Source organism: Antennarius striatus, chromosome 7, assembly GCF_040054535.1.
Source record: "Antennarius striatus isolate MH-2024 chromosome 7, ASM4005453v1, whole genome shotgun sequence".
Taxonomy (NCBI): domain Eukaryota; kingdom Metazoa; phylum Chordata; class Actinopteri; order Lophiiformes; family Antennariidae; genus Antennarius; species Antennarius striatus.
In genome coordinates, this window is record NC_090782.1 from 5,633,957 (window position 1) to 5,648,341 (window position 14,385).

A 14,385-nucleotide genomic window follows, 5' to 3' on the forward strand; every position below is an offset into this window, starting at 1 on the left:
ATAATAATATTAATATCCTCTGGCTCCATCATGTGAAGTATTGTGTTCTGCAGTAGCCACCATCATTACAACACATCTTATTTGTTTTTATTCATCCTCATCTACTGTGTGTGTGTGTGTGTGTGTGTGTGTGTGTGTGTGTGTGTGTGTGTGTGTGTGTGTGTGTGTGTGTGTGTGTGTGTGTGTGTGTGTGTGTGTGTGTGTGTGTGTGTGTGTGTCTGCAGGTCGTGGTCACACACAGAGGGAGCCGAGTGTCCTGACAACATAAGAGCAGTGACGTCATAAGTCTGGACAGGGAAGGAACGACTGACCAGCCAGTGACTCAGACTCCCGTCTCCTCCCGTCCTGGAGACACCATCAAACTGGTGACTCCAGGTGTGGACCAGCAGCTGGGTGTGTGTAGAATATTAAAAATAAAAATAAAAACTCTTCAGAGTTCTCTATCATTACAGTTTGATTCACATAATGACACTTATTATAGCTATTATCACCTATAATACAGCAAACTAACCAGTGAAGGCAGATTCTTCATTGTTGTCACCAGATGCATGGTGACAACATTTGGTGATGACACCCTGTAAGTGACTAAAATGCAGGCTGGACGTCTGAGCATGGAGAAGACCATGTTCAGCGCATAAACTTTATACATAAAGCTTAAGCTGCAGGATGGTTTTTAGTTGTTTTATCATTGTATAGATACTACTGAAATATGCATAGGATTAAAAAAAACATCCAAGAAAAGAGAACGATGTTCAGCTTTTATTTGAAATGTGAATTCACACAGGGAAACCAAATTTCATGTTTGTGGATATAAAAAAATTCAATAACAAAAGGTTTCACACAAAAGGTGTGGTTTCTTTTTGCAACATTCTTTGTAGCTTTCCACTGAATCTGAGTTTTACCGGAGGCACCTTTCTCTTTAATAAATAATTTCATTTAGTTCTAAATATGAAGGCGTATTTTTAACATTTTTAAAGCAATTATAAATGTATCGATCAGTTACATAATCGAAACAGGCAAGCAAATCAAATGAGCGGAGAGGCAAAACTGCAACCAATATTGGCAAAACCAGAAATTGGCACAAAATGACAAAAAAAAAGAAAAGAAAAGTGAAACTGTAAATTATAGGCACTGTTTTTTGTTTGTTTTTTTGTTTTGTTTTTTTAACAACCACCAAACCAGTTCACAGATTGGCTCCCTTAGCACTGGCACACCATTTGACTCATAGCACAAGGGGTAAAATCCAGAAAACCTCATCCGGCACATGTCACATTTCTTCATGGCATGGATGATCCACACAACATAATTGTGATAGGAGTGGTTCTGATGAACCAGGGCCGATTTCATAGGCTGACAGTGTGAAAACATGTCATTTTATTTGGCGCCCTTTCACACATCAGATCTAAATCAATGCACTTGAATGGAAAAGAAAATGTTTGCAAACTGAGGTATAAACCACAACTGAGGCTTTGGCAGCTCAAAAGTTACGATCTGACACTTTGACAACAATAAAAGGCTTTGGAGAGTTAGCTTGCAGTTGAAGATAAAAACATACATTTTAAACAACTGAAATCGAAATAAAATACTGATAAGGATGTCTGGACATACATTTCTTAAATAATTTGAATAAATAATTTCCAAAAAAATAATTGTGCATACATTCTGCCTGATTTCACGAGGAGAAGGATTCAAAATTTCAGACCCACGCAGAGGTGCGTTTACGGCACCTCTGTTCAATGACATCCAGTCATTTAACATGACAGGACGTTCTCCTCCTGCACAGACACCACAGACACTGCCCTCCTACGTCTGATAAATAAAGAGAAATGCATGGAAGCATTTCAACCTGAGGGAGGTGGAAAAAAGAACAGGTGAGGAGGCAAGCCAGGTGATCGAGTGAGTGGGCTGTCATGTGACTGTAGTCAAACCGAGGCAGGTGAGGCGTCTTCTGCTGGCGGCGCTGCATGCCTGATCCGTCCAGAGACGCACCACAGACAGATGGGGGTCCTCTCTGAAGCCTTTTATTTAATAATCATAAATTGTATATTTTTTGGGGACATAGTCTCTTTTCACTTCACTTTAAGTTGTATCTCGGTAGATAAAGTGCCATGTTGTAATGTCTGCCTCCTATTGATAACGTGAGTCGAGAGCCTCCTGCTGGCGCTCCTCAGTAACAACCTTCTCTCCAGTTGTCAGCCGTTCCGCTGTACGTCCGAGGAGCAGGAAGAGACCTGACCAAACAAATTCAGAGTCAGTTTCCTGGTAAAATCAGTTCAGCTCACATTTTAATTGCATGATGCATAACAAATCTTTAATTACAAATATACTGTTTCAGTTAAACTTCCTGTCTTTAAAGGCTTCTTTTGGCTAAGACAAAATAATGAAAAAACTACAACATTTAGAAATACATACAGCACAATACAATACTTCATAATAGAATACTTCACTTATAAATTAGTATTTTTAATTAATTCCTTGCAGTTCATTAAAACTAATCATCCTCAAATGATAACTGAATGAAATGTTCTATATTCTTTAGGTTAACAATCAACACAGACGGAGGGTTGGAATGGATCACCAATTTGTGATGTGATCCATTCACATCATCACAAAATCCAGGTATTTGTACAGAAAATGTCATCGCAAGTATGTGTGTAATAAATGTATCTATACTGCTTAGCCTGACGACTATTTATTCTTAAATCTTGTGTAAACAATTTTAACCTGGAAGACACAAGATGGATTTCAATGTTTTCTGACATTTTTTTTCTGAGACAAATATTTTTTATTTTGTTTGTCAGAATGGTCTGCAGGCTGGTGTCGGCCTGTAGCTGGTCCTTCTTTATATCTGATGCAAGCTGAGGGTGTGTGTGTGTGTGTGTGTGTGTGTGTGTGTGTGTGTGTGTGTGTGTGTGTGTGTGTGTGTGTGTGTGTGTGTGTGAGTGTGTGTGTGTGTGGTACACACCTGCGTACAGGTTGGGCCAGTTTGCTGCGAGGCAGTGGAATCCCCCCTCCTCCTCCTGTAGCTGTGCTGGGGCGGGGCAGACCGCTGCGGGGCGGAGCCAGGGAGCGGGTGGGGGTGGAGGTGGCAGAACCAGGGTTGGAGGTGGCCTTCACTGGCTGCCTCAGAGCCAGGGGGGACGGGGTGGCCGGGGTTCGCATCTTACTGGGAGAGGGGACTGAAGACAGGAAGTCAGTGAGATCTACCTGAAGGCTCGTGTGTTTCAGTCCATCAGTGATGACGATGATGACCGACGGCACAATGACATCACAATCTGCACACCTTTGAAACACCAAACAACCACCAAACACATATGAACGTCTTTCTTAACTGCATTCACCACAAATTCACAAATGAAGTCAAACATGTTAGGAGTTTAGAAACTACGAAAAAACACAAACATCCACACGAACTGTTCAGCTTCCTCCTACAAACGCTAAATGTGTCCACAGGATGAGGGGATGCACACATGTACGAGTAGAAACCAAATGCACGGATCATACCACAACATCTATGCAATGACTGATACTTATAGAGAGGTGGAAGCCTTCAGTGAATACTCACTGAAATCACCTTCTTCTCCAAAGCAACAGGAGAGTGGGACTAGACAAAGATGAAGACAACAGACACAGGCCTTAATTCAGCGCTGGGAGGAAGGTGCTGATGCTGCGCTGCTGGTGTCCCTTAACACCTGTTGGTTCGTTTGACTGTGTCAGCGACAACACCCCCCTGTGTGGGGAGTTCCCTCGAGAGCAGCCAAACAATTAGCCTCAGTGAATCAGACATCATCCATCCATTTTCTAAATCCACTTCTTCACGGGTCGTGGGGTGCCGGAGACTATCCCAGCTGACTGAGGGTGTGAGGCAGGGTATACTCCCGGGTGCTACGCCAGTGAACCGCGGAGCCCACACGTATACAGACAACCACTCACGCACACATTCACACCTACGGGCAATCTGAAACCGACCACTTCGCCTGAAGTGTATGATTTTGGAGGTGGGAGGAAGCCGTGGAACCCGGAGAGAACCCACGCAGACACGGGAAGAACACGCAAACGCCGCAACAGAGCGGGACTCGACCCGAAACCGCCTTGCTGTGACGGTTGATGCGATGCTGAACTGATGATTCAACGGCGATCGGCTGGCTATACGTATTAAATTAGCCATTTTATTTCTTCAGTACACGGGCAGCTCAGAAATACATTCTGTACATGACTATGAGTGAGACTGATCTCAGCTTCCAGCTGGTTCAGCAGCAGGAGGTTACCTCGAAGGGCCGTTGGGCTTTGGAGGTGCTGTTTGGGTTTCGGGGAGGAGTGAGAAGTTGCTGAGTATCTCGGAAGCTGAGCTTTTGCTGGAAAACAGGGACATTTCAGCATGGTGGTCAACTTCATATCACCTAATATTTATAAGAGCTCTGAAGGAAAAAAAAAAAAAGGAGTCTGTGGAGGCAGAGGCCTCAGATGCGACTGTGACCACTAGGGGGCGCTAAGCAGCTCCATTCAGGTGGAACAGCAGCGGGCTGTCAGGAAAGTTTGAATAGACAATCCCATCTGTTTCAGCACAGACAGAGAAATAGAGGCCGGTTGGTTTCACATGCTTTACAGCCAAGAAAAGTCAGTGATGGAGGCAGAATTCAAGGAGTCTTGCATGCCCAGTTCAGCCAAAGCTCAGGACAGTAAACTCGTCACACTGTAGAGGTACATGGTTTAACTAAATGAGTCCTGTTTTTCTGAATGAAAAGTTTACCTCAAAAAATTCTCACATGCATGGAATCGCCTCTATTAGTGCTATACTGTACGAGTTCATGGACACATTATTATTAGTATTAATTCATGTCAGAACACATCAGCTAAGGTAACTGTGAGTGTTTGGAGGAAACAGGAGAGAGCAAACAAAATGAGTATCTGCTGGAGAAATAGACACAAATAACAGAAAGTCTCTTCTGTTTTAACAACTGTAAAGTTCAGAGGTCGACTAGCTAATAACAACAACACCTACTTTATCTACTTTAATACTTTGTGACAGCAGGATCTCCCGAGTGTCTCAAAAACAAAAACAAATCAAAGCTGGACTGCCTTAATAGAATCCTGCTCTAAAGTACAGCTCCTGCATAATTCAGAAAAATAAAGTTTCTCTAAGACATAATAACCTTGTTCATTCAGAAAAACAGGGTATTTTTTCGAGAATGACTGCATTAGATGTCCGTCTAAAACTGAATCCATCAGGCCACGTGAACATGCAGTGTTCAGACAGGATGAAGCCGGTCAGCGCATGTTAACCACCTGAAAGCTGCTGTTTAACCTGTGTCCTCTTTTCTTCTACTGTCACAGAAGAATTATTGCTTTTGGATAAAGGACAACACCATTAATTTGATCTCCCGTTGCAGGATTACATCCAGTGGAAACTTTAAACCCACAGAGCTGAGATTCTAAACTCTTAAAGATAAAATCTTTGGACTTAATGTGTTAGTGTGTCAAGAACGCGTGTTTATGTGACGTAAAACCCATGCTGAGTAGAAAAGAGGAAGAGTGTGTGTGTGTGTGTGTGTGTCTGTCGCAACACACTCACTAGCTGACTGGCTCTGATGTCGAGGCGAGCCGTTTGGCACTTGGAGGTTGGACTCGCAGCTACGGCTGTTCTTGACGGGCTCCTGTCTCTGGGCTGTCGCCGCAGAGGAGCGCGTCAGGTTGGGGAGACTCCGACGCAGCTTTTCTACGGGAGCAACAATGGTAGGCAGTTAGCTCAGGCAAAAAAAAAAAAAAAAACAGTTCAGAAAGAAGCTGCCTCCCCCTCTGCTCACCTTCATTCTTCACCACGCTGGTCTGCAGGTCGTGCCCGTGGCCCTGTAGCGAGTGCCGAGGCTGCTGCAGGCGGCTGATAATGGGCTGAGGCGAGCCGCGGCTGTGGCTGTAGTCGATAGAGCGGGCAGGGGATCGAGAGCGGGGCGAGTTCCTGGGGGAGGCACGAGGAGAGTTTCTAGGGGAGGGGCTGAAGCGGTTGGAGGGCAGATAGAAAGCTGGGTGTACCGCCTCTTCTTCATCTTCCAGACTGTGTGCATCTAACTCCTGGTCGCTAAAGGTGCTACGCCGCAATGAGTGGCAGGACGAACCTGAGCTCCGTCTGGACGCTGTTGCAGCATAATCTTGTCTCAAACCTGGCAAACGGGGGTACAGTCGAAGTCACATCACACTAAGGGAATGTCACAGAACAATACTACACGACATGACGCAGTTACATACTCTCTTCCTGCATGCGTGCCAGTATCTGTACATCAGTGACATCATTGAGCTTGTAGGTATTGGAGGAGCCCACAGAGTCCTCATCCATTTCAGAAGTGCTCAGCTCGCTGTCCACGGACGACTGTGGGCTCACTGCTGGAGGATTCCTCTCTGCCGCCGTGTTTCGTTGGTGCACTGGCGAAGGAAACGATTTGTAAACACCTCAGTGAACCACAGCCCATAACCCCCGACTATCTAGAAGTGATAGAGAACAATAGCAAGGCCCATACTTGCATTCCCAGGCAGCAGTTGCTGTCTGACGATGGGCACTCTGCCGGGGGTGGAGGAGGGAGAGTTGAAGCCGCTGCTGTAAGGACTGTTGACTGTGTTTGTGCTGTATGGACTTCCATAACTTTGCTGGTTGTAGGGGCTTCCATACATGCTCCGGCGCTTATTGGCTGCAAAGGCACAGAAAAGTACAAAAATATCAGTTAGGCTGTGGGACGGCATAGTGATTATTTCCAGGCTTGAGTACTTCTGATCAGTATAGATGATGTTCAATGGATTAAGTAAAGACAGAGGCATAAAATCAGTTAGTGTTGGATCTTAACTTCTTGCTGAAAGCCCTGCAGCAACCTGTGAAGATGCTGGAGATGAAGAGGAGGAGCACACTGACGAGGATATAGCTGGTGTGTAACACAGTGGGAGACGGAGGAGAAAGTGCTGTGTCTCTTCCTCCCCCCCAAAAATGAATTTTACAGACGTCTGCACAAAAAGAAATGAACATCACACTCTTCCTCAACAGAACTAGGAAATCTTTGAATTTACAAGAAATCTTCCGGATTGAGCCCTCGTGTCACGGGTTTATGATAAACAAAAGTAACACTTGAGTGTGAATTTATGCCAAATATGAAGAAAATAACTTGAGAAACGACATCCATTACAACTTGACTGAGTGAAAAACAGTCTGAAATCATCATGCCTACATCGACTGCTACTAACCATCAGCAGCCATAAACAATCATCACTCATAGTAACACTTACTGCACAACAATAAATAAAATACTGATTAGTAGAATAAACATCTAGGAGTGATCAACGTACAACTACGCCAATAATACAAGGCAATGTAGATGCTGCGTATGACAGGAAGATTAACTATTAAAAGTGAACATTCACTGCTCTGCTGTGTAACAGTAGCGTCTGCACACAGACGGCATCTGTGTGAAAGCTCTACAGTGTGCTGGAGGTCTGGTAGTCTCTTAAACCATATGCTGAGTAGGGTCTGATGGAGTTCCTGCATCATCGGCTCGGAGAAGCACTTAACAATGCGTGCCATTCAATTCATACATACAGAACACAAAGCACTCCCTGTGAGAGCTGCAGTCAAAGGCTCCAGTCTAGAGTCCTCTGTCTTTGTCATGAGATTCAGCTCTGAACGGACTGATGGCCGATGTTATAGTTAGTTTATTCAGAGGCTTAATGTCCACTCGTGCCACCGTGTCTCTGGTTTTCACATATGACCGGTTGCGTTTAGGAGGAACCACCTCCTCCTTCTACAAACTCCATCAGTTAGCGCTCTGCACTCTCCTCCTCCTGCAATATTTAGGGACTTACCATCATGCACTCTGCTGCTGTCCACACAGGAAAGCTACGGACAGATGTCAATGACAGTGTAATGTGTAGGTCTGTGATGCTGGGCACTTTAGCTACAACCAACGCTTCGTTTGTCATTTACCCATAGACACATTATCGGATGATGAAACTAGTCGCCAATATCAGATTTAACACTGATATTCTCCACTGTGTGTGCTCTTGTGGGTCACATATATGCATGAACAAAATGTTAATGCACACTGGCCACATCTGAGTTACATATTCATGAGTGAGGCAACCCATATGAATTAAATGTGGCAGAAACACTAGCATCACATCGTCAATGGAAAGAGCCACAGAGCAGTCACAAAGGATCTACAGCACAGGAACCAAACCAAAACAGATTGTCCTCAAGAGCTTTCACCCTAAAACTATAAAAGCAGTCAGAAGAAGTGAGGAAAGCTGTTCTTTGTACTCCTGCTGATTGAGGCTATTTTGATATATTGTAAAATGAAATTTTAGTGGAGGATTTTCCATCTCAGCTTTTCAGCTGTGGAAACTTCAGGTCAGATCCCAAAAGAATGAAGTCAGTACACAAGAGCCTGAAGGCCTGAAGGGCTTAACTGGTGAATAAGAAGTGGAAGAAAATACTTGGCATTGAGATTAAAACAAACAAACAAAAAAAAAGAAGCAAATCTGGCTGGAACATCTTCTTTGGATATATCACACGACGAGGGCAAACAGAGCAGCTTTTGTAAGTGAGAGAGGTGAATACCATACGGGGATACGTGATTAAACTGGCAGGAACATGCAGGGAGGAGGTGAGATGACTCAACACCATGAGGTTTAAGAGAAGCCCTTATAGCACAGGACTAGGAGAAGTCATCTACAGAATGTGTATTGGGACCTCTGTGGTCCTGTAGGTGCACTTGATCAAACGTTGAGTTTGTGTCTGACGTGAACATGACTAGTACATTCTCTCTTGTTGCTGGTTATATAACTGAGGAATGTCAAGTGAAGTTTACACAGGGTGTGTGCAGACAAAAGGTCGGTCATTCCTGAAATCATTTTTAATATGTGTGTCAGTGTGTGTTTGCTTCATAAATACAAGAACAAATGATACTAGGAAGTCACCACTGACTTTAATCTGCCTCAAGCAAAGATAAAAATTATTTTTTTTGTGGTTCGTTTGACACAAAGGCAAATCATTACAATGTCAACAGGATTTCCATGCCTCATTTGCAGGTAGGGTGTGAGAGTAGCCAGAAGCCACAATTGAGAAGGGAACAATGAAGAGTCACTAGCATCTTGCTGCATGTGGGGAAAAAAACAAAACATACATTGTACATTGTGTTGAATTTGTTTGATTTGAATGTTTAAACCTCCCTGTGTTCACTTTGCATTTTATTATTATTATTAGTGCTGAATGTGTAGAGAACTGTAGAGTGTATCAATTACAGTTGGGATAGCAGGGTGACGTTATTCCCTCCACACCTAAAGTGATATCACCACTATTAGCTGGCTTCCTCTTTGTTGCATTAGTCAGCAGCTAAACAGATCGGTGGCTTTTGTTCACTACTGGCCCCTTAAGGCCACAATTACTCACGCCTTGAATCCAAATGTCGGTTTATGCCAGAGGATGCTGTAAAGGTTGTCTCTAAAAACACAAAAACTACCCACAGATGTCAAGTGTAAGAGAAAAGAAAAGGTGATTGAGGTTTGTGTTGTTATGAAAATAACATTTCAAATTCCTCATTCAATTAGATTTATATGGTAAAATAGCTGTCATACTGGAATCCATGTGCTTTTCCCTGTTTACACCGTGACATTCATACCTTTGACTGTACTGTGAATGTTGTATCTACAAAAGAGCTGTAGTGTTTCAGTTTAACGGTCAGCATTAAAAACTCCCAAATCTTTGAATGAGGAGCTGGCGGTGTGTTCTGGTCCCATCCAGATTCTTGCACAACAGAAGTGAGAAAATCACAGCTGCCTATTGCTCAACATGATCCGTCACATGGACATACCGCTGTCAGAATGGAGGTGCCCCCTCTCAGTTTAGCTGTAAAGTTTGTGCCTAGTCCTCCTCACTAAGAGACTAACTATAATTAGTGACGGTCAAAAGTTCAGATAACAGAACTGGCACACAAGCAGAGGACTAAAGATAAGCCAGACCTAGGGGGCAGCATATTACAGATGAAATCATTGTATTAATGCTTCTGAGTGAAAGAGAGGAACACTGATAAAATTAGTGGTCAACTAATGCAGCACTGTACAGAACGGTCACTGGAATCATCTTCATTCATCTCCATTGTTACTTCAGCTCCACAGGATTCCTTCTCTCTGAAAGGATCCTGTGGACTTTCTTCCTGTGGCTCTGACTTCTCTAATTAAACTTTCTACATATTAAAAAGAGAGATGCAGCTGCAGATCAGTTCAGTTTAGTTTAATTGGATCCATTCCAAATTGTTTGTAGAACAGAAAGGAGTGTTGAGAGTGAATCATCCTCAACACTTTGGACTGTTTCTTTTGAACTTATCCTCAGGCTTTACTCGACTCCATCCTCAATCTGGGATAATAAAGTTTAGCTTAATCTCACTATATTAATGATTTATACTGTATGTCATTGTGAATAACTTTGATTTCTTAGTGGAGAGTGTACTATACAAGGATATTTAATTAAAATCCAGAAACAAATCAATCACACTTGAATAGCTGGTAGTTCCAGGATAACACTGGCTGTAGCAACACTGAATCTTACTGCAGTGACTGCAGCAGTGCTTTTAGCTCTGAGAACATCTCCATAGAGGAGCAGAGCATTACCTGACATGGTGAGATCCAGTCTGTGGATGAGGGACCGTTTGGCCGATTCTATCTCAGGACTGGGGTTGTCAAGAGCTTGGCGGCACCACACAATAGGACTGAGATTCTTCTGAAGGGGGCTGTCCAATTTTGCCTCATACAACCTGAAAAAAGCAAAACACACAATTAAAAATAAAAGCAGAGTTCATTTTACTTCAAGAAAGTTGTGCATCCCTGGGATACGCTTCAAGAAAAATTTGTGCATGGCAACATGACAAGATTTTTTTGCCAATAGTACAATATAAAAACTAAACATAAACTGCTAGTTTAACTGATTTTATTAATAATGGTGTCGTAACTATTTAAGTAAAAAGAAAATAAACAGTAAAATTATATATTACTTTTATCAAAATGTTAAAGCCTGGCAGTCATTAAAAAACTGTTTTAGAAATAAAGAAAGAACTAAAGTCATTGTCACTTGGTTTTTCTCCAACTTTTGCATCTTTTTCATAGGCATGGTGATGATTGTTCAATCAATCAATCAATCAATCAATCAATCAACCTTTATTTGTATAGCGCTTAATCACATCAGCCGACATTTCAAAGTGCTTTAATAGACAGACAAACCCAACAGGACTCTCCAACGTAAGCAACAGCTTATGCTCGTTTTGAATGGTCTAACTAACTACTCGCTCTCACTGCAGCGACGTCGTGTTGTCGTTTGGTCGACAACACAGAAAAAGTCATTGTTGAGAGACAACTGATGACATTCATAGAGAAATTGAACATGTTGAACGCGAATGTATTCATGACATTTATCTGCCTGGAGGATGGCAAACACTTCTTTAGCTGTTTATAGGGAGATTGTGACCAGCTGATCTGCTTTGCTGTTGTCATCTTTGCCCCTGTTCCTCCTATTTGGCATCACTGACATTCAGCCACATCAAGTCTGATCAGTTAGTCCCTTCTCATGCTGAACTGCCACAAATCATGCATGCATTCAAGCAATCAAGGACCAAATATAAAAGTGACATAAATTAGATATTTGTGTGTAAACAGCCATACAAATCTGATTTTTTCCAAACTGAGGCATTAAAATCTGAATCAAGCCTCCTCACCCTGGTAATGTGAACACAGTTTACCTCACACTCGAAAAAATCACACTGTATGAGATAATTTAACACAAAACTGACTGATGATAATGTAACTTTCAGCTCCTGCTGCAGCAAACTTTTTTTTTAAAAGTCATTGGGTTCACTGCTTAGTCAGCTCTATTGATTGTAACTGCTAACATCTCTTCATGACAGGGCCTCGTAATTTATACATAAAATAATGGAACCGACTGCTAGTTTCTGTTTATTTAATTCAAAGAGTGGCAGAAACTTGAATTTGCCCTGAGAAGAGAAGAGAAGAGAAGAGAAGAGAAGAGAAGAGAAGAGAAGAGAAGAGAAGAGAAGAGAAGAGAAGAGTTTCTCCTCAGATGATGAATCTGAGTCAGCAGCTGTCAGTTCTAATGCAGACACATAAGAAGAATTCCGTGTCAGACGCAGAAAACCTTACAAAAGAGAAACACAAGGCTGAAATCCCCTTTTCAGTTATCAAGAAAAATATCTGGGCATCCTGAATGCTTTATATCCATCTCCTCAGCTCTAAAACAACATGATGTGGCCACATGTGATTAGCAGGAATGTCACAAGCATCTATTGATAGTTGGGGGAAAAGCTGGAGATCGCAGCATTTTAAACCCTGTCCAAATCTAAATGAGGGATTACAGGAATCTGTGACAAGAACCTTCAAGAGCTAGGCACGACACAGCAATCCCAGATACCGATCTGATACACGGAGCAGACAGACATCTAGGGCATAATGAAACTATTGCCTTTGAGCATGTATGAGCAATATTTGAAAGTATCCTGATGGCTCAGTGGCTGGCATGGGCACAGTGCTGCAAGCCATAGAGAAGTCTCTAGGTAACCGTAGAATTCCATCAAAAATGACCTACCCATGCGGAGTTTCTATATCATTATATCACACTCATAGCAGTGCCTAAATGGTGTATTACTGTGTCAGTCATACGATGCATCAATCAAACAAACTCCTACTAATAGGACAGATAACAGGGATGACCCATCATTATATTCTTGTGTAGACAGTGGCTGATGTCACTTCTACCCTAAACGGCCGTTTGTAAATCCATTACCATGTCTGACATGAGCTGTGTAATAGAGTCTCATCTTTGTATGTAGCTCAGCCTCTTCCAGGGGTTACTTTGAATTGGGATGAAAGGTGACAAACTCAAACTCAAGAATCACACGGGTTCTGCAAAAGCTTCATAAAGTCACAATGCTGGAGCCAATAAGGTGAAAACAGAGCATCTGGTTCATACACACATCTGCTCTGACGATAACTGATAGTCAACACCAGCACGTTATCTATGTGCATACTCTGTATCAGCCACTGTTTGTATGATTGCTGTAGGCAACATTGTCGTGATCAGCCTTGGACAATGGTATAGTAATTATATCTACATGATGAAACGATGAGTCCTGTTGGATCCCTTGTGGCTGTGTGCCAGCCGATGTGCTTTTAGGGAGTTGAGAGGGGGGAATATAACCATGACTACCTCTCCCACCAGACAGTGTGAAAGGCGAAAACAACTTTCACTTGACTGGGGCCACCAGTGCCAAAGACCAGCCGAGCAATCTGCCACATCACAAACACCCAACTGGCTCAGAGGATGTCCAGCAGGCCTCCGAGACTGGATGATGGACAGAGAGATCATCTTTTGTTTCTGATGATATGTCATGTCATCTTCCTCATGACTTGCCAAACAACATCCTTCAGCGTGGATGACTTAAGGCTACTGGCAGACGTCTTGTCGTCTAAAGCTGTGACCGGTTACCGTGGAGACAGACGAGCCCGCCACTCACCAGCTGTCCTCGTCTTCATGGAGACAATCCATGTCCTCCAGGTCCAAGATGTCCACCTCGTCTAGTATCGACGTCTCCGCTTCGTCCGTAAAGCCCCCGGTCGTGTCCGAATAGCGAGAGTTCATAGTCGACCCAGGAGCGGTAGCCGATGCCCCGTCGTAGTCGTACGCCCTTCCGAAGCTGATGCCGTCATAGGAGAGCCTGGTGCCCAGGCAGCGGCTGTTCTCCAGCAGCCCGCTGTAGCGGCTCGTCCCGACCAACCCCACCCCGGGGAAGCCGACCAGACCGGCTGCCATCCCCGCTGTCAGCGACGACGAGTCGTATCCGTCGCTGAGGGGTCTGTGGTTCGCTGACATCGCTCCGGACGACGACGACATGGTAGAGCGACTCCGAAGCTGTTCGTTCTGCTGTTCGAGCTTCTTCACCAGGTCCTGGAGCTTCCGGACCTCCAGGTCCGCGTTGATGTTTGAGTTGATGTCCTCCATAGCGGCGCCCCAACCCGACCGAAATATGCGGCGGGCTGTTTCCTTCTCTTTTTTTTTTCAGCCGCTTCTTCTTTGTTTTCGTTTACTTAAATGTTATCTCCGTATTCAGAGGGGTCACTTTGGTATTCGACTGACTTAGAACGCTCAACGTCGTCATCTTCTCCGGTTTCTCGTACTCACGGCTAGAGTCGAGGCCATTTTCATAATAGTCGTCACTAACTGTAAAAGACCAACAGGCTGTGGTCAGATGACGTCACGACGTCGAGCGTCGGGAGCGCGCACGTAACCAACACCTAAAGCACGTGGACAGGAGGCGACCAAACGGACCCACAACGTTATAGGCAGTGACG

At 43.7% G+C, this 14,385-nt stretch overlaps 1 protein-coding gene across 3 annotated transcripts; it reads right to left on the bottom strand.

Moving 5' to 3' along the window:
* Window positions 1-741: 741 nt before the first annotated feature.
* On the bottom strand, window positions 742-14,271 carry slain2 (SLAIN motif family, member 2). 3 transcript variants are annotated; one of them, XM_068319937.1, is made up of 9 exons: window positions 13,551-14,270; window positions 10,642-10,784; window positions 6,513-6,680; window positions 6,244-6,417; window positions 5,805-6,158; window positions 5,573-5,716; window positions 4,269-4,355; window positions 2,966-3,179; window positions 742-2,231 (listed from the first exon to the last, which is right to left on the bottom strand). In XM_068319937.1, the coding sequence occupies exons 1-9, from the start codon at window positions 14,033-14,035 to the stop codon at window positions 2,168-2,170; spliced, it is 1,833 nt and encodes a 610-aa protein (XP_068176038.1). In that variant the 5' UTR covers window positions 14,036-14,270; the 3' UTR covers window positions 742-2,167. The 3 variants fall into 3 exon arrangements, with proteins under 3 accessions (XP_068176038.1, XP_068176039.1, XP_068176040.1); XM_068319938.1 differs by lacking the exon at window positions 4,269-4,355 and having other exon boundaries at window positions 13,551-14,269; XM_068319939.1 differs by lacking the exons at window positions 742-2,231; window positions 4,269-4,355 and having other exon boundaries at window positions 3,086-3,283; window positions 13,551-14,271.
* Between the last annotated feature and the right edge of the window lie 114 nt (window positions 14,272-14,385).